The sequence below is a fragment of the Somniosus microcephalus genome, chromosome 18 (genome assembly GCF_052327205.1).
Source record: "Somniosus microcephalus isolate GS21.2 chromosome 18, FLI_Smic_1.0, whole genome shotgun sequence".
NCBI lineage: Eukaryota > Metazoa > Chordata > Chondrichthyes > Squaliformes > Somniosidae > Somniosus > Somniosus microcephalus.
Window position 1 is genome coordinate 66516830 of NC_141004.1, and position 20164 is coordinate 66536993.

General features: G+C 48.9%; 1 protein-coding gene across 1 annotated transcript in view; it reads right to left on the reverse strand.

Moving 5' to 3' along the window:
- LOC147105336 (peptidyl-prolyl cis-trans isomerase FKBP5-like) overlaps positions 1-13210 on the reverse strand; it is a 395766-nt gene extending 382556 nt beyond the window's left edge. The window contains exon 1 of the mRNA XM_086011608.1: positions 12842-13210. Coding sequence (XP_085867734.1) covers positions 12842-12952 — 111 coding nt within the window. The 5' untranslated portion in view covers positions 12953-13210. The remainder of the gene's footprint in view (positions 1-12841) is intronic.
- Positions 13211-20164: the final 6954 nt, after the last annotated feature.

Sequence of the window (20164 nt, forward strand, 5' to 3'; positions counted from 1 at the left end):
GCGTTAGAATTGGCACAGCGCAAAGTTTATAGCCAGACGCAACTTATCGCCACCTGGCGCGATATTGGGTTGCATCGCCCCTAAAGGTGATTGAGGCGCGAATTCAGGCGTTACACAGGACTCCTAAGGCACTAAACTTCCGGCGCAACCCAATATCGGAGCGGACGGGCTCAGTGCAGGTGCTCTCAATTACCGATGACCACGAGACTTCCAGGCGCTGGCCAGCTCTTAAAGGGGTGGGTCAGTCAGCTTCAGCATCCACACTCTGCACCTTGCAGGCCTCAGAATCGGCGCAGGCCCTTCTCTGGTGATAAAAACTTGGACCAGATGGAGAAGGTGAGACAGAGAGCAGAGCGCTTCATCAATGAGGCTCTGGAGCAATTGGTGGCCGCAGTGGAGCGCCGGCGAGATGTTCTCTACCCAGACAATGGCAGGAGGCCGAATCATAAGGACTACCAACGAGCTTGGAGGGATGTATGCCAGAGGGTCAACTCCAGCAGCATGGTAACCAGGAGCCCTGTCCAATGCAGAAAGAAATTCAACGACCTCACTCGGGTCGTGAGGGTGGGTGTTGTTCCTGCAAACTTCTGCATCCCTTCATTTGCACCTGACATTATGGCTACAGGGTGGCCTGTGCCCCATTGGCCATCTGCCAGCAAGCACCCATGACCCTTTCTGGGCTCACACATGCACATTTGACTCAGGGCGTCATGTAAGGGCTCTTGCACCATGGGGGGCATGAGATGATCACTCAGGGCATCATGTAAGGGCTCTTCCACCATGGGGGGCATGAGATGATCACTCAGGGCATCAGGTAACATAACTTCCCCTCCTTTCACCTGCAGTCCAAGCTGGCGAGGATTGGCAAAGACCAGCTTCGCACCAGTGGAGGACCTCCACAAGTGGTCTCTCTCAAGGATCTCGAGGAGAGAGTCCACCAGATTCTTGGAGGACGTCTGAGTGGTCCTGTAACCACTGCAGCTGCCGACCCCATTGTCGACAGCGATGGTAAGGTTCTCACCTTTTACAACTGTCTCCTTCCACTTGTTCCCCCCGCCAGCATGCTTTCTCACTGTGGACCCATGTCATAGCCCTGCCGCAATCTGGCATCTCTTGCTGCCAAGCTGTCCTTTTGGTAAAGCCAGTCTTCCACCTCCCTGCTTTCAGATGCTGCATCACCAGCTCGGGAGCCGGGCCCTCAAGCTGCCAGTGCCAGTGCCTCCAAAGGTTCAATGAGAAAGTACTGTCCAACAGAAGGTCAGCAACTCTCTCCAGCAACGATCAGAATGGCCAGCCCAAATGGCTGCAGCTTTTATACTAGTGCTGTCCCCTTTAAATAGCGCCCCCCGAGTCCGAGAAGGGCCTGGGAACGCTCCATCCAACTGTCACTAATAGCACCAGGCGGAAAGGTTGCGGGCGCCACCGAATATCCGGTCCGGGGTGCCAAAAAGGCGTTGCACACTGAATTGACGTCATGACCTGCCTGCGCCCGCGGGCGAGCACAACGAGTTAGCGCCAGCGCTAAAAGGATACTCAATATGGGAGGTGGCGCTATATTCACTGCGCCCGCCCAAAAATTGGGTAACGCCCCAATCCTCGGGCTCTTTAGGCGCTAATTGCTGGCACTACCAACCGAATTTCTAGGCCATTGGGTCTTAGAGTTAAATTATGAGGCATAAACGTGGGTTGTATTCCCTTGGGTTTAGAAGGTTGAGGGGTGGTCTAATTGAGGTGTTTGAAATGATAAAAGGATTTGATGGGGTAGATACAGAGAAGCTATTTCCTCTTGAGGAGGAATGCCGACAAAGGGGGCACAATCTTAAAATTATAGAATCTTACAGCACAGAAGAAGGCCATTCGGCCCATCGTGCTTGTGCCATCTCTTTGAAAGAGCTAGCCAATTTGTCCCACTCCCCTGCTCTTTCCCTATAGCCCTGCATTTTTTTTCCCTTTTCAAATATTTATCCAATTCCCTTTTGAAAGTTACTATCGAATGTGTTTCCACCGCCCTTTCAGACAGTGCACTCCAGATCATCATAACTCGCTGTGTAAAAAAAAAAATAATCTTCGTCTTCCCTCTGGTTCTTTTACCATTTATCTTAAATCTGTGTCCTCTGGTTACTGACATTCCTAATTACTCTATCAAACCCCTCAATTTTGCACACCTCTATTAAATCTCTCCTTAACTTTCTCTGCTCTAAGGGGAACAACCCCAGCTTCTCCAGTCTATCCACGTAACTGAAGTCCCTCATCCCTGGTACCTTTCCAGTAAATCTCCTCTGCGCTCTCTCTAAGGCCTTAACAATCTTCCGAATGTGTGGTGCACAGAAATCAACAAAATACTCCAGCTGAGGCCTATCCAGTGATTTACAAAGATTTAGCATAGCTTCCTTACTTTTGTTCTCTATTCCTCTGTTTATAAAGCCAGGGATCCCGTATGCTTTTTAACAGCCTTCTCAACTTGTCCTGCCACCTTCAAAGATTTATGTACATGAACCCCAGGTCACTCTGTTCCTGCACCCCCTTTAAAATTGTACCATTATGTTTATATTGTTATTTCGTTTGTAGATGTTTGAGGTATGTCCTACAAATAGCATCAAAGGCTCTTTAACAAAAGGTAAAGGTATTACTGGACTGTAAATAGGTAGTAACCTTGGTTAATGTCCTGCAACCACTTTAAAATTGTACCATTTAGTTTATATTGCCACTTCTCATTCCTCCTTCCAAAATGCATGACTTCTCTGCATTAAATTTCATCTGCCATGTGTTTGCCCATTTCACCAGTTAGCCTATGTCCTCCAGAAGTCCTGCTATTATCCTCTTTACTGTTTACTACATTTCCAAGTTTTATGCCATCTGTAAACTTTGAAATTATGCCCACTATAACCAAGTCCAGGTCATTAATATCTTCTTCTTAGGCAGTCCCTCGGAACCGAGGATGACTTGCTTCCACATTAAGAATGAGTTCTCAGGCGACTGATGAGTCCAATGCGGGACCTACAGTCTCTGTCACAGGTGGGGCAGACGGTGGTTGAAGGGATGGGTGGGTGGGGTGCTTGGGTTGACGTGCGCTCCTTGCGCTGCCCGCGCTTGGCTTCCGCTTGCTCCCGGCAAAGAGACTCGAGGTGTTCGGCGCCTTCCTGGATGCTTCTTCTCCACTTTGTGTGGTCTTGGGCCAGGGATTCCCAGGTGTCGATGGGGACGTTACTCTTTTTCAAGGAGGCTTTGAAGGTGTCCTTGAAGTGTTTCCTTTGCCCACATGGTGCTCTCTTGCCGTGCCGGAGCTCTGAGTAGCGCGCTTGTTTTGGGAGTCTCGTATCGGGCATGCGGACAATGTGACCCATCCATCGGAGCTGATCGAGCGTGGTCAAAGGATGTTGGCCTGAGCGAGAACACTGACATTGGTGCATCTATCCTGCCAATGGATTTGCAGGATCTTGCGGAGACCGCATTGGTGGTACCTCTCCAGTGCTTTGAGGTGCCTGCTGTACATGGCCCATGTCTCTGAAGCATACAGCAGGGCGGGTATCACTGCTGCTCTGTAGACCATGAGCTTAGTGACAGGTTTGTGGTCCTGGTCTTCAAACACTCTCTTCCTCAGGTGACCGAAGGCTGCACTGGCACACTGAAGGCGGTGTTGGACTTCGTCATCGACATCTGCCCTTGTTGACAGTAGGCTCCCGAGGTATGGAAAGTGGTCCACGTTGTCCAAGGCCTTGTCATGGATTTTGATAATCGGGGGGGGGCAGTACTGTGTGGCGGGGACAGGTTGGTAGAGGACCTTTGTCTTACGGATGTTTAGTGTAAGGCCCATGCTCTCGTACGCTTCAGTGAAGGTGTTGACGATGGTTTGGAGTTCGACCTCCGAGTGAGCGCAGGCGCAAGCGTCATCTGCATACTGTAATTTGACGACAGAGGATGGGACGACCTTAGACCTGGACTGGAGGCGACGGAGGTTGAACAGTTTCCCGTTTATTCTGTAAATTAGCTCCACTCTAGTGGGGAGCTTACTGAGGGTGAGATGGAGCATTGCAGCAAGGAAGATCGAGAAGAGTGTTGGTGCAATGACACAGCCTTGCTTGACCCTGGTTCATATGTGAATTGGGTCTGTGGTGGAACCGTTGGTCAGGATCATGGCTTGCATGTCGTCGTGAAGCAGGCGGATGATGGTGACAAACTTTTGAGGGCAACCGAATTTGAGGAGGACACTCCATAATCCCTCATGGTTGACAGTGTCGAAGGCCTTTGTGAGATCAAAGAAGGCCATATACAGCGGTTGGTACTGTTCCCTGCCTTTCTCTTGTAATTGATGTGCGGTGAAGATGATGTCCATTGCGCCTCTTAGTGGGCGGAATCCACATTGCAACTCTGGGAGGAGCTCTTCGGCCACTGGGAGAAGGCAATTGAGGTGGATTCTTGCGATGACTTTCCCTGTGGCAGACAGCAAGGAAACTCCTCTGTAATTACTGCAATCGGACTTGTCACCTTTCCTGAAAATGGTCACAATTACAGCATCTCTGAGATCCCCTGGCATGCTCTCCTCCTTCCAGATAAGAGAAATTAGTTCATGAATTTGCGCCAGTAGTGCTTCTCTGCCATGCTTTAGTGCCTCAGCAGGGACTCCATCTGCTCCTGAGTTCTTCAGTTGTCGGATGGCCTTTTCAACCTCATGCCGGGCTGGGGTTGTGCTGAGATGGTGGCGGGTAGCATGCTGCGGGATCGAGTTGAGGACACTTGCGTCGAAGACAGAGTCTCGGTTAAGGAGATCTTCGAAGTGCTCCTTCCAGCGGGCACTGACTGCCTCTCTGTCCTTGATGAGTAGCTCTCCATTCTTGGCCCGCAGTGGGGTAGGGCCTTGGGTGCTTGGGCCGTAGATGGTCTTGACTGCGCTAAAGAATCCACGCACGTCGTGGTTGTCGTCTAGCTGCTGGATCTCCTGCGCTTTCTCCACCCACCATCTGTTCTTGTAATAAATCACCATTTATTAATATAAAATATCAGAAAGAGCAGTGGTCCCAACATCAACCCCTAGAAGACACCACTGCATTCTGAAAAACAACCGTTCACCACTGCTTTCTGTCTCTGAGCCAATTTTGTATCCACACTGTCACTGCCCCTTTAATCCCATGGGCTATACTTTTGGAAACAAGACTCTTATGTGGCACTTTGTCAAAGTCAAATTAGTGCTAGACCATTCAGGATCGAAATCAGGAAGCCTTTCACAGAAAGGGTAGTAGAAATGTGGAACTCTCTCCCCCAAAAGGCTGTGGATGTTGGTTCAATTGGAGCTTTCAAGACTGAGATTGATAGACTTCTGTTAGATATGCATATCAAGGGATATGGAGCAAAGGCAGGTAAATAGATATGAGGCACAGATCAACCATGATCTCATTGAATGGCGGACCAGGCTCGAGGGGCTGAATGGCCCACTCTTGTTCCAAATTTTCCTAGAAGCATTCAAATTTAAATTGATCAGGTTACATAAACCCTTTGCAGTTTTCCATCAAGGCGAGAAGGGGCTGGTTAACTTTACAGCCAATACTTGTCAGTGGCTGGATGACAAACCCAAATTTACAAAATTACAAATGTGGAAAATTCGGAAACGATCAGAGAATCACAAAAGGCTGGCAATCTAATCAGACCAGTCAACGTCTGCAGAAAGATAGAAAAAAAGCCGGGGTAAGATTCAGGGTACTGATGAAGGACACTCTCTGATTCCTTCACGTGTCTTATCCTCTCTGCACATGCTCTCTGACTGACTTGCTGTGCGTTTCCAGTATTTTCTGCTTTTATTACAATTTACTATACCGATTTGATTTTGAAGTAAGAGGATCAGGCAGCACTCTTTTGTTGAACAGACTGTGGACAGAGAAGAAATATAAATTCTAATAAGTAGCGCCCCATGTAAGTCCCATCAACAATAACAAAAGCTTGGTCAAAGAGGTAGGTTTTAAGGAGCGTCTTAAAGGAGGAAAGAGAGGTAGAGAGACGGAGAGGTGTAGGGAGGGAATTCCAGAGCTTAGGGCCCAGGCAACAGAAGGCACGGCCACCAATGGTTGAGCGATTATAATCAGGGATCCTCAAGAGGGCAGAATTAGAGGAGCGCAGAAATCTCCGGGAGTTGTGGGGCTGGAGGAGATAACAGAGGGATAACTGGAGGAGGGGCGAGGCCTTGGAGGGATTGAAAACGAGGATGAGAATTTTGAAATTGAGACGTTGCTTAACCGGGAGTCAATATACGTCAACAAGCACAGGGGTGATGTGTGAACGGGACTTGGTGTGAATTAGGGCACGGGCAGCCGGGTTTTGGATGACCAAGTTTACGTAGGGTAGAATGTGGAAGGCCAACCAGGAGCACATTGGAGTAGTCAAGTCTAGAGGTAACAAAGGCATGGATGAGGGTTTCAGCAGCGGATGAGCTGAGGCAAGGGCGGAGACAGGCGATGTTACGGAGGTGGAAATAGACGGTCTTAGTTATGCCGCAAATATGTGATCAGAAGCTCACTTCAGGGTCAAACATGACGCCAAGATTGCGAACAGTGTGGTTCAGCCTCAGACAGATGTTAGGGAGAGGGATGTAGTCGGTGGCTAGGGAACGGAGTGAGTTTGTGGTGGGGACCGAAAACAATGGCTTCGGTATTCCCAATATTTAATTGGAGAACATTTCTGCTCATCCAGAACTGGATGACGGACAAGCAGTCTGACAATTTAGAGACAGTGGCGGGGTCGAGAGAAGTGTTAGTGAGGTAGATTTGAGTGTCGTCAGCGTACATGTGGAATCTGACACTGTGTTTTTGAATGATGTCGCCAAGCGGCCGCATGTAGATGAGAAATAGGAGGGGGCCAAGGATAGATCCTTGGGGGACACCAGAGGTAACGATGCAGGAGCGGGAAGGGAAGCCGTTGCTGGTGATTCTCTGGTTACAATTAGATAGATAAGAATGGAACCAGGCGAGTGCAGTCCCACCCAGCTGGACGATGGTGGAGAGGGGTTGGAGAAGGAGGGAGTGGTCAACCGTGTCAAAGGCTGCAGACAAGTTAAGAAGGACGAGGAGGGATAGTTTACCTTTGTCACAGTCACAAAGGATGTCATTTGTGACCTTGATGAGAGCCGTTTCGGTACTATGGCAGGGGCGGAAACCTGATTGGAGGGATTCAAACATGGAATTGCGGGAAAGATGGGCAGGGATTTGGGAGGCGACAACGCGTTCAAGGACTTTGGAGAGGAAAGGGAGGTTGGACATGGGGTGGTAGTTTGCAAGGACAGAGGGGTCAAGGGTTGTTTTTTTGAGGTGAGGGGTGATGACGGCAGATTTGAGGGAGAGGGGGACAGTACCTGAGGAGAGAGAACCAGTTACAATGTCAGCTAACATGGGAGCCAGAAAAGGAAGTTGGGTGGCCAGCAGTTTAGTGGGAATAGGGTCGAGGGAGCAGGAAGTGGGTCTTATAGACAAGATGAGCGTGGAGAGGTCATGAGGGGAGATTGGAGAGAAACTGGAGAAAGATGTGAGTTCAGGGCTAGGGCAGGGGGACCCATAGAGGAAGTTTGGCCCAGTGGGCTAGAGGAAGGAAGGGAAGTGGCTGAGGCAGCTGAACGGATGGTCTCAATCTTAGAGACAAAGAAGTCCATGAGCTCCTCACACTTGATGTCGGAGGTGAGGGTGGAGGAGACGGGGAGAGGGGTTTAAGAAGACGGTTAGCAGTAGAGAATAGAAGTGGGGTTTATCTTTGCATTCCAGAATGATTCTGGAATATTGAGCAATTTTGGCAGACGAGAGGAGGACCTGATACTGCCAGATCTGGCGGTGAATGGCTAAACCAGTTGTCCGCCATATCCATTCAAGTCTGCGTCCCTTGGACTTAAAAAGGGAGTGAAGGTGAGGGCCATACCAGGGGGAACGGCCAGGGTGAGAGAGAGTCATTGTTTTAGTAGGGACTAGGGCATCAAAGGTGGTGGTGAGGGTGTGGTTGAGCCGATCGGTAGCTGCAGCACTGACACCAGCACTATTGCACAAATTCATGGCATAATCTTAATTCTATGTTAATTGTCCATGTAATGTTATATCTCCACCTATTTTCAAACGATTAACACACGATTAACACAGGTGACCTTTTATGTCCAAATCCCAATAAAATCAAAATCTGCCGCAATATTAAAGATTGAAAACCTGCAAATTAGTGTTTGGAAATCAATCATTTCATTGAAAAAGCTGAAAAATAATGAACAGCGTGAGAGTAGGAGACAATCAGATTGGAAATGAGTGTTCAATTTTTATAAAATTTGTTGCCCACACTCTTGGCTAAGATCATCATGGAGATATAATCTGTGCAATGTTGAATGGTGTGTGCTGCATTTTATTCAATTATCTTTGGGATCAAGGTAGACACTTCTCAGAACTTTTCCTGGGCGATTAAAGGAAAGAACTGGTCTCCTCTCAGCCACAGAATGAAAAACCAACACCCGGTCAGGGCAGCTTTCAAACACTCCCCAATCTGCACAAAACATTAGTTAACTGGTCAACAAACTCAAAATGCCCAATGGAAAAAACACACACAATGCAAAACAGAGACTTTGTGAGAGCCAAGGAGGGTACGTTTCACTATCACCACAGGCACTCACACTTAGAACATAAGAAATAGGAGCAGGAGTCGGCCATTCGGCCCCTCGCACCTGCTCCGCCATTCAATAAGATCGTGGCTGATCTTCTACCTCAACTCCACTTTCCTGCACTATCCCCATATCCCTTGATTCCCTTAATATCCAAAAATCTATCGATCTCTGTCTTGAATATACTCAATGCCTGAGCCTCCAGAGCCCTCTGGGGTAGAGAATCCCAAAGATTCACCACCCTCTGAGTGAAGAAATTTCTCCTCATCTCAGTCTTAAATGGCCGACCCCTTATTCTAAGACTGTGACCCCTGGTTCTAGACTCCCCAGCCAGGGGAAACATCCTCCCTGTAGCTACCCTGTCAAGCCCTGTAAGAATTTTATATGTTTCAATGAGATCACCTCTCATTCTTCTAAACTCTAGGGAATATCGGCCTAGTCTACTCAATCTCTCCTCATAGGACAATCCCCCCATCCCAGGAATCAGTCTGGTGAACCTTCGTTGCACTCCCTCTATGGCAAGTATATCCTTCCTTAAGTAAGGAGACCAAAACTGTACACAATACTCCCAGTGTGGTCTCACCAGAACCCTATATAATTGCAGTCAGACATCTTGGGGGAAAATTCAGTTGTTTGCACCTCCCGTTAGCACCTTAAGAGGGCGCTAATTGGGGCGCAAACCAACCAGCGCCCAGGCGCGGTGATGTTTGCGCCGCTCGCGAAATTAACTAGGCATTTTGCGGTGGCGCTAAACACTACCGCCACGATCTCCTGCGCCGGCAGATCGTGACATCAGTCGAGTGCGCAACGCCCCGGTAGCGCCTCGGACCGGATATTGAGTGGTGTCCACTGCCTTACCGCCTGCCGCTAGCAACAACAGGTTGAGGGGAGCGTTATGCTGTCAGAAAGGGACTGGGGGAGCGCTATTTAAAGGTGACCGCTTCCTGCCTTTTTTTGTCGGTGACATTTTTGCACCACGCATTCTGAGAGAGAGAGAGAGAGACTTCTGGAGAGATTCAACGCTGTGTGAAGGAGTTTTGGGTACTGAGCAGCACTTTGCAGGTTCATTTTGATTTGCCCTTCCTTGCTTCGCCAGCGCTCTGAGGTAGCGCCTCGCTCCTCGGCCTTTGCACCTTAAGACAGGTGTGAAGCGCCTGATTTAGTGCTCCAATCACCTCCAGGGGCGATAAAAGCCAAGTTTGCTGTCAGAGGCGATAATTAGCACCAGGCGCTAAACTTTGCGCACGGCCGATAACGGCGCCCCAAACGGGGCGATACTGAATTTTTCCCCCCTTTACTCTTATACTCAAATCCTCTTGTAATAAAGGCCAACATACCATTTGCTTTCCTAATTGCTTGCTTAACTTTCAGTGATTCGTGTACAAGGACACCCAGGCCCCTCTGAACACCAACATTTCCCAATCTCTCACCATTTAAAAAATACTCTGCTTTTTTATTTTTCCTACCAAAGTGGATAACTTCACATTTCTCCACATTATATTCCATTTGCCATGTTCTTGCCCACTCACTTAGGCTGTCTATATCCCCTTGAAGCCTCTTTGCATCCTCCTCACAACTTACATTCCCACCCAGCTTTCTATCATCAGCAAACTTGGATATATCACATTTGGTCCCCTCATCCAAATCATTGATGTACTCTGAACAGAAAAACATTTCAATTGCTGATTGTGAGATGGCAGAATTGTTCTGAAACTTTCATTCAGCCTTGGCTCAGTCGATAGCACTCTTGCCTCTGAGTCAAACAGTTCTGTGTTCAAGTCCCACTCCAGCGATGTGAACACAACCTAGGCTGACACTTCAGTCCTAGTACTGAGGGAGTGCTGTCTTTCGGATGAGATGTTAAGCCTAGGCCCCAGCACCATTTCAAAGAAGAGCAGGGGAGTTCTCCCCAGTGTCCTGGCCAATACTTATCCCACAACCAACACCTAAAGCAGATTATCTGGTCATTATCACATTGTTGTTTGTGGGATCTTGCTGTGCACAAATTGGCTGGCGAGTTTCTTACATTATAACAGCGACTACACTTCAAAAAAAGTACTTCATTGTCTGTAAAGTAATTTGGGATGTCCTGAGGTTGTGAAAGGCGCTACATGAATGCAAGATCTTCTTTCTTTCAATGTTTAGTCTGCTGAAAGGCACCCACAGTGGGAAAAGCACCAGCCTTTAAGGACATGCTAGGAGAACTTCAACCCGACTCTGCAGATGAAAACCAAACTAAAGCAGCTTGGACTGAGCGCTGCAGAACAGCTGCAGATAGATCTCCGTAAGTAACAATAGAAGGTAATTCACATGGAACACGTTCCACAAGCCAGAAGCCATCTCGACCACATTCACTTTGTCAGTCATGGGGCGTTACTGAGTGTTGCAACCTGAAACTCCGAGATAATTAGAACTGAATGCAAGATGCAGAAAGAAATTACTGTTTAAATATTTAAAAGAATGCTAAAGCTCTGGAACTGGCACCAACTTCTGTGACAACAGTGTTACTGAACCAAGAGCAGATACATTAGACCGAGGAATTAAGGCACTCTCTCAGTAGCAGAATTAGCCAAAACAGGTCAGGCACTTTTCGAGAATATACCGAATGGCATCAACAATCTTGGATTAAAAGCAACAACAAAAACCCCAGAGTATTAACATCAGTATAAAGAGAGAAGTGAGACTGATTGCTGGGTCAGCTAAATGGAAACTTAGACTGAAAACGACATTCAACCCAACCGTGTCACAAACGAGTGGGACATAAAAACCCAGTGTCGACGGCTTTTGCAAGTCAGCACACAGCAGCAACATGACACTTAGCGACTCCGGCCACAGAAAATAGAGGAACATGATAAATCTACAGGTCCAGCAACTGTAACAGCCCGAACTGTAGCTGACTTTGCTGGTCAGCCCTGCTCTCCCTGGGAATGTCAACACTTGCACCCAGACCGCATTGACCCTCAGGTGCTGCCGTGCATCCCTCTACATCTCATCGCCGGTGATAAATCCGTGACTTGGAGCGCTGTGGTCGGAGTATAAGAGTGTCTGTCTGTGAAAGAGGGGCTGAGTCCAAAACAAGGCTGCAGGCTGGGTTGGATCTGGGCAGGGATCGTGGCTTGAAATCCACTGAGGTCCTTCCCAATCTTAGATCGCTCCAGCCTCCAGGAGAAATGGGGTGGGGGGTTGGTGGAGGGACTTTCACTTTAGGGGTCGAGGTTTCACTGTAGAAGGATCTGATGCAGGACTGAAAGGTGTGGGTGACCCTGGGGGAGGGGGAGGGTGGAGTGGGGAGTGGGGCGGGCAGGGTTGGATTGACTCATTGTGGTGTGGTTGAAGCCGGGTGCTGAGCCCCACAGCCCTGGGCTTCACCCCCGAGTGCTGTCAGTTGGAGTGCGGCTTGGTCCCTGTCAGCCGGTCGAAAGCCCGAGTAGGCAGCCTGTGGCAAGCAGCAAGCCCGCTGGCAGCCTGTGGCAAGCAGCAAGCCCGCTGGCAGCCTGTGCCGAGCCTGTGTGTGCAAGGCGCTGTCCCGGGGCTCTGACCCGGGCTGCAGGGATCATTGGAAACACCAGGGGCCGCCGGTAGTGGAATTAAACCAAAATCCATCGCTCGCCTTTTAAATGTAGTGGAGTTTTTGAACTTCAGGCAATACCTGCTACACGGAGAAAGTGCCCGAATGTCCCTTTAAATGAACATAACGATCCAGACCCAGTGAAGGCACCTTTTAAATGATAGGGAAAGGACGGATCTAAAAGTCAATGTTATCTACATGTTTCTGTCTGACATACAGATTTGAGTTGTGTCGAGAGGAATGGTTGAGTTATCATTACTTTATGTAAATTGTGTATTAAATAAAAGATAGACTTGCGTTTATATCTCGCCAATCAGAACCCTCTGGAAGTGCTTTACTTGTAATGAATTACTTTTAGTGTTAGATCGGGAAACACGCACTCACCCCAAGTGTACTCCGAGCACGCTAAATACCCACTGTTTAAGTATCGAAGGGAAATACTTTATCAAATTAGAGACCGGATTTTAAAAGTTACATTGTAATATGAGCGAGAGGTGTTCAGAATTTGTTTGGTTTCAGTTTTTAGTCAGTCCCCGAGCCGGTGTTGTTTAAATGATTGCTGCTATTTAAGCGGGAGCCGAGCATCACCTGGCAGTCGGACACTGGATGATCTGGGCCAGTGTCTCTGTTGGGTTTTACACGCAGTAAATGGCAATGTTTCTTACCTTAAGCACCCCCCTGTCCTGGCCGGGTGTCAGGTCCTCTGTGTCCCGCTCCAGCTCTGCAGTCTGGGCTTCTTTCTCGGCCCCTCTCTGCTCCTGCCCAGTGGGCATCATTCAGCAGGACCCGCTCGGATTCTGGGCTCCCCGGTTCACAAGCCGCTCGCTGGCTCCCTCTCTCCCGCTCACACTCGGGCTCGGCCTCAGCTTTCCTTGAAATCTCTGTTGTTTTAATCTCGGGAGCTCACCTCGCGGGGGATTGGAGAGCCGGAGCGGCTGTGACGGTGGATTGTGCGGACAGCAGCTCTTCACCCCTACAGATCAAAGCGCTCGCTTGCTTCTTCCAGAACTCGCTGGCGCTGAATCTCCGAGCCTCCCGCCCCCCCTCCTTCTCTCCCTCCTTCTCTCCCTCCCTCCTTCTCTCCCTCCCTCCTTCTCTCCCTCCTTCTCTCTCTCCCTCCCTCTCTCCCTCCTTCTCTCCCTCCCTCCTTCTCTCCCTCCTTCTCTCTCTCCCTCCCTCTCTCCCTCCCTCCTTCTCTCTCCCTCTCTCTCTCTCCCTCCCTCCTTCTCTCCCTCCCTCCTTCTCTCTCCCTCTCTCTCTCTCTTTCCCTCCCTCCTTCTCTCTCCCTCCCTCTCTCTCTTTCCCTCCCTCCTTCTCTCTCCCTCCCTCTCTTTCGCTCCCTCTAACTCCCTCTCACCTTCCCTCTCTCTCTCCCTCTCTCTCCCTCTCTCCTTCCCTCCTTCCCTCTCCCTCCCTCTCTCCTTCCCTCCTTCCCTCTCCCTCCCTCTCTCCTTCCCTCCCTCCCTCTCTCCTTCCCTCCCTCCTTCTCTCCTTCCCTCCCTCCTTCTCTCCTTCCCTCCCGCCCTCTCTCCTTCCCTCCCTCCCTCTCTCCTTCCCTCTCTCCTTCCCTCTCTCCTTCCCTCTCTCCTTCCCTCTCCCTCTCTCTCACCTCTCTTCCCGGCTGCTCGGTCTCTCACACAGCCCTCCCTCCAAACTCCCTCCCCAGCCCGCTGCCGCTCTCTCCTCCCCCTTCGCCTCTCTTCGGAAGGTATGGAGCCGGCGCTATCCCAGCATTCGTGGCGCGGGGGAAAGCGGCCTATTCCCGTCACTGGGGCTCCGGGGGGCGGGGCTTCCAGCCGGACTGTGGAGCAGGGAACCCTGGAGCCAGGGGGGAGAGAGAGGGGAAAGGGATGGCGAATCCCAGGGAGAGGGCTATCCCACGGAAAGGAAATTCTAGGGGCAACCCAAAGAGGGAGGGATCTCAGGGAGAGGGGAAACCTTAAGGAAGGGGCATCTCAGGAGTGAGGAAGCGATCACAGGAATGGGAGAACCCATGGAGGGAGAGTCCCTGGGAATGGGTGCAAGGGAAGGAGCTACAGCTCTACTGGCGGAACAGGTTTGAGGGGCAGTGTTGTGCTGCCAAGGTTCCATACAGTCAGGGAGGAGGGACCCAGAGAGGGGGGAATCTTGGGAAGTGCAGCAAGGGGATGGAAACCCCAGGTAGTGGGGCAAGGGGATCCCAGGGAGTGAGGATCCAAGGGAAGAACCAGGGGAGGAAGATCTCAGGGAGTGGGGCAGGAGGAATAGGGATCCTAGGGAGCAGAGCAAGAGGATGGGGATACCAGGAGTGAGGCAGGAGGGTCCCAGAAAGTGGGGCAGGGAGTAGGACAAGGGGAAGGAATCGGTGGGGCAGAAAGAGAGGGGAAACCAGGGATACAAATTGGGGCAGGAGGGAAGGGGATTCCAGGGACAGGGAATGAGGATGGAGGGGAATGGAACCCTGAGAATGCGGGAGGGGAGAAGGATTCCTTGGGACAGGGAGTGAAATTATAATTCTGAATTTATGCTAGTGTAGGTCAGCAGGATTGGTAGATGAGCATGTGGAACTTAGTGCAGAGTTTTGGGCTATTTGAAATTTATGCAGGGTATAGATTGGAAGGCCAGCAAGGGGAGTATTGGGAAATCGAGTCTGGAGATGCTAAAGAGATCAGTAATGTGGCAGTGTGGGTAAGGTAGAAGAGCAGGTGGGCAGTGTTGTGCTGGTCAATGTAAGTGGCCTTGGTGATGGATAGAATATGGGACTTGAAGTTTCGCTCTGGTTCGAATAGAATGCCAAGGTTCCATACAGTCAGATTGAGCCGGAGCGAGCAGCAGAGGAGCGGAACAGACTCAGTGTGAAAGAAGCCAAGTTTTTTAAGAAGCCAAGTTTTTGCGCAGGAGACAAGAATGTTGGCTACAGTCTTCTCGATCTTCATTTGGCGAAAATGCTGGTTTTCCCTGATTTAATGTCAATCAGGCAGTACAACACTGTAGAGGTGGCCTTGGGGTCCAGGGGATCGCGATTGAATATGTATAGGAGCTGACCCCATGTCTGCAGATAATGCCACCAAGACGCATCATGTAACTGAAGAAGAGTAGAGAGCCAAGTATGGAGCATTACTGGGCGCTGGAGGTGATGATGCAGGAATGGGAGGAGAAAATCATGGCTGGACTTGTGCTGGCTTGTTATAGAATCATAGAATGGTTACAGCACAGAAGGAGGCCATTCAGCCCATTGAGCCCGTGCTGGCTCTATGCAAGACCACTTCAGTTAGTCCCACTCCCCCGCCCTTTCCCTGTAGCCCTGCAATTTTTTTCTTCAGGTACTTATCCAATTCCCTTTTGAAAGCCACGATCGAGTCTGCCTCCACCACCCTTTCAGGCAGTGCATTCCCGATCATAACCACTCGCTGCGTAAAAAAGTTTTTCCTCATGTCGCCTTTGGTTCTTCTGCCAATCACCTTCAATCTGTGTCCTCTGGTTCCCAACCCTTCCGCCAATGGGAACAGTTTCCCTCTATCTACTCTGTCTAGACCCCTCATCATTTTGAACACTGCCATCAAATCTTCTCTCAATCTTCTCTGCTCTAAGGAGCACAACCCCAGCTTCTCCAATCTATCCATGTAACTGAAGTCCCTCATCCCTGGAACCATTCTTGTAAATTGTTTCTGCACCCTCTCTAAGGCCTTCACATCCTTCCTAAAGTGCGGTGCCCAGAATTGGACAAAGTACTCCAGTTGAGGCCAAACCAATGCTTTATACAGGTTTATCATAACTTCCTTCCTTTTGTACTCTATGCCTCTATTTATGAAGCCCAGGATCCCGTGTGCTTTGTTAATCGCTTTCTCAACCTGCCCTGCCACCTTCAACAATTTGTGCACATATACCCCCAGTTCTCTCTGTTGCTGCACCCCCTTTAGGATTGTACCCTTTAGTTTAGATTGCCTCTCCTCGTTCTTCCTACCAAAATGTATCACTTCACACTTTTCTGCATTAAATTTCATCTGCCACATGTCCGCCCATTTCACCAGCCTGTCTATGTCCTCTTGAAGTCTATCACTATCCTCCTCACTGTTCACTACACTTCCAAGTTTTGTGTCATCTGCAAATTTTGAAATTGTGCCCTGTAGCCCCAAGTCCAAGTCATTAATATATATATATATATAAAAAAAACAGTGATCCTAGTACTGACCCCTGGGGAACACTACTGTGTACCTTCCTCCAGTCTGAAAAACAATCGTTCACCACTATCTGTTTCCTGTCAGCCAATTCCGTATCCATGCTGCCACTGTCCCTTTATTCCATGGGCATCAACTTAGCTGGCAAGCCTATTATGTGGCACTTTGTCAAACGCCTTTGGGAAGTCCATGTACACCACATCTACCGCATTGCCTTCATCAACCCTCTCTGTTACCTCATCAAAAAACTTAAATCAAGTTAGTTAAACGCGATTTGCCTTTGACAAATCCATGCTGGCTTTCCTTAATTAATCCACACTTGTCCAAGTGACTGTTAATTTTGTCCCGGATTATCATTTCTAAAAGCTTCCCCACTACCGAGGTTAAACCAACTGGTCTATAATTGCTGGGTTTATCCTTACACCCTTTTTTGAACAAGGAGGGGGAGTTGGGGAGGGCAGGATTGGATTGACAGTCATTGTGTCATGGCTCCTTAACTGCAGCATTTGAAGGTGATGTGGGAGTGATGTGGATGCTGAGCCCAACATTCCTGCAATTCTCCAGTCTTCTAACACCACCCCCCTATTTAAGGAAGATTGGAAGATAATGGCCAGTACCTCTGCAATTTCCACCCTTACCTCCCTCAGCATCCTAGGATGCATCCCATCCAGTCCTGGTGACTTCACAGAAATCACAGAAATCACAGAAACCCCACAGTGCAGATAGAGGCCATTTCGGCCCATTGAGCCTGCACCGACACATATCCCACCCGATCCCCGTAACCCCTACACCAACACATATCCCACCCCATCCCTGTAACCCCCTGTATTTAATCCCCCTAACACTAAGGGTCAATTTATCATAGCCAATCAACCTAACCTGCACATCTTTGGACTGTGGGAGGAAACCGGAGCACCCGGAGTAAACCCACGCAAACACGGGGAGAATGTGCAAACTCCACACAGACAGTCGCCCGAGGCCAGATTCGAACCCGGGTCCCTGGCGCTGTGAGGCAACAGTGCTAACCACTATGCCACCGTACCTACTTTAAGTACAGCCAGCCTTTCTAGTACTTCCTCTTTATCAATTTTTATCCCATCCGGTATCTCAACTACCTCCTCTTTCACTATGACACTATGTTGGGACAGAGAAGTGGAGCCACGTAAGAGCTGTCTCATAAGGTGGGCCCTGGAGAACTGGTGGAAAAAAGAAAGTTGTTGTTACATAGGACTGCCCAAAGTGTTTCACAGCCAATTAATTACAAGGGTAATTTTAAGAGATGGTGTTTCTGGCGTGAAGCCTCACCTACTGGAGTGCAAATCGAGAATTCATGAGCACCACTCGCACGATTTTCAATCTATAAAATCTCAGGTTAGGACCCAGGTCCGGTACTTCAATCTGCTGCTGGCCAGCCAGGTGAGCTCCTGGGATAAAACAACAGAGTCCAAAGAAGGTGAAGAAACCCGAGCCGAGGCCGAGCAAAATAACTGCAGGAGAGACCAAGTGAGAGTGCAGGCAGCGTGGGCAATGAGGGAACCCAGAAACCGACGGTATCCCTGACTCTTGATGAATAATGGCCATTGGGCAGGAGCAGAAAGGGACCGAAAAAGAAGCCCAGACTGCAGAGCTGGAGCGGGACACAGAGGATCTGACACCCGGCCAGGACAGGGGGGTGCTGAAGGTAACAAACATTGCCATTTACTCTGTGTAAAACCCAACAGAGAAACTTGCCCAGATAATCTAGTGTTCGAGTTTCAGGTGACGTTTGGCTCCAGCTGATACCGGATTGACCTCTGAGATGGCCTCACGGTACTCAGGTACATCCGTATACATTGTATCCAATGTAATAAATCCGTGACTTTTGAGTGATTGTTTTTCTCTTTGTGGTTGGAGTACTTGAGGGAGGAGTGCCTGCTGGGAATGGCGGGGACTGAGTGTGAAATAAGACAACAGGATCTGGTCAAAACCCAGGCTGGTAACCCTGGGGCAGGCTGAGTGTTCGGGGGAGTTGGGGAGGGCAGGATTGGATTGGCAGTCATTGTGTCATGACTCCTTAACTGCAGCGTTTGAAGGTGATGTGGGAGTGATGTGGATGCTGAGCCCAACATTCCTGCAATTCTCTGATGATTACTGACTGATGTAACAATTTATTATAAATTGTCCGCGCAGTGTTTGCTCCCGTTTAGCTTGATGCCTGGAATGCAATTTAGTGAGATAGACCATTTATTTTTGATGTGTAGTCACTGTAATGGAGGCAAATGTGGCAGTCAATCGAGTACAGAGCAAGCTCTCAACAATAACTTGCATTTATATAGCACCTTGGGATGTTTTACTACATCACAGGAGTGTTATCAGATGAAATTTGACATCGAGTCACATAAGGAGATATTAGGACAAGTGACCAAAAGCTTGGTCAAAGAGGTAGGTTTTAAGGAGAAGAGAGAGGTACAGAGGGTTAGGGAGGGAATTCTGGAGCTTAGAACCTAGGCAGCTGAAGGCACAGCCACCAATGGAGGGGCGAAGGAAATCGGGGATACACAAGAGGGCAGAGTTGGAGGAGTACATATATTTCGGACAGCAAATGAGTTGAATGACCACTTAATGCTTTTGGTCTGTTTGTTGTGGAGAGTCATGTTGGCCAGGAGACTGGGAGAATTCCCTGTGCTGATGTGTCATGGGATCTTGTACATCCACCTGAACCCTTGAGCAATCAGATGGGACCTCAGCTCGATGTCTGTGACAACGCAGCTCTCCCTCAAAACTAAATCATGGAGTAGGGCTTGAAGCCACAAAGTTCTGATTCAGAGGCGAGAGTGCTACCGACTGAGCCAAGCTGACATTCAAGCTTGGAGGAGGATGGAGTTATCATCTGTGCTGTATTATTTTGTTAATGATTCCTTTCGTTCAAGTTCTGTCACTCCTCAGCAAACCTACTCCTGATCAATATATTGTCTCCAACTACCAGCCCATCTCTAACTTCCATGTCCTCTGTCATTGAACATGTCGTTGTCTCCCAGCTTAAAATGTGGCAGTCAGTTTAGTACAGAGCAGGATCTCACACAGAGCAAATGAGTTGAATGAATTATAATGCTTTTGGTTCTGTGAGTTGAGGGGGGACATGTTGGCCAGGAAACTGGGATTTAATTTTATTTAATTTAAAGGTTGAAGAGGTCATGGAGGGATAATACTCCACAGCTATTGGTGGCTTTGACCAGCACAGTATCAGTGCTGTCGTTCGAGTAGGGACTGGACTGCGGGGATTCGAAAAGGGAGTTGTGGGAGCGGTCAACATGAAGCTGGGAGGAAACATGTTCAATGACAAAGTGATGAGTACTTTAACTGAAAGGTGGGAGGGTTGGAATAGAATAAGGTCTTGAATGAGGCATAGGAACCAAGGCGTAGGGGAACAACCTGAGGTGGGTATGGTAAGAATGGATCTTTTTTGCCTGTGTTGAATTTTTAACTTGCATTTTTTATTGCTGGAAACAACATGTGAGAGTTAACAAGCCAAGATCACATGGAGTATTTCTCAAAGAACAACACATTTATTCAGTTCCAGAGGAGCTGTCCGCAATGGTGTTCACTGAGGTGAATTGAGAAGGATAATAGAAAATTGAAGCTGTCAATTGGTCATCGCATTTAATGAGAAGTATCTTGTCAAAGATTGGTGAACTAATTAACATTGATAAGGAAATATAGCCATTTGTCTCAATATGAAATCTATGGGGCTGTCCCGTGCACCTTGGCATAGATCAAAGAATCGACCTTGACCTAGGATGTGGGTTTAATTGACAACTGTGTCTGTGGCCTTAGAGGAAACATGGTCATTGA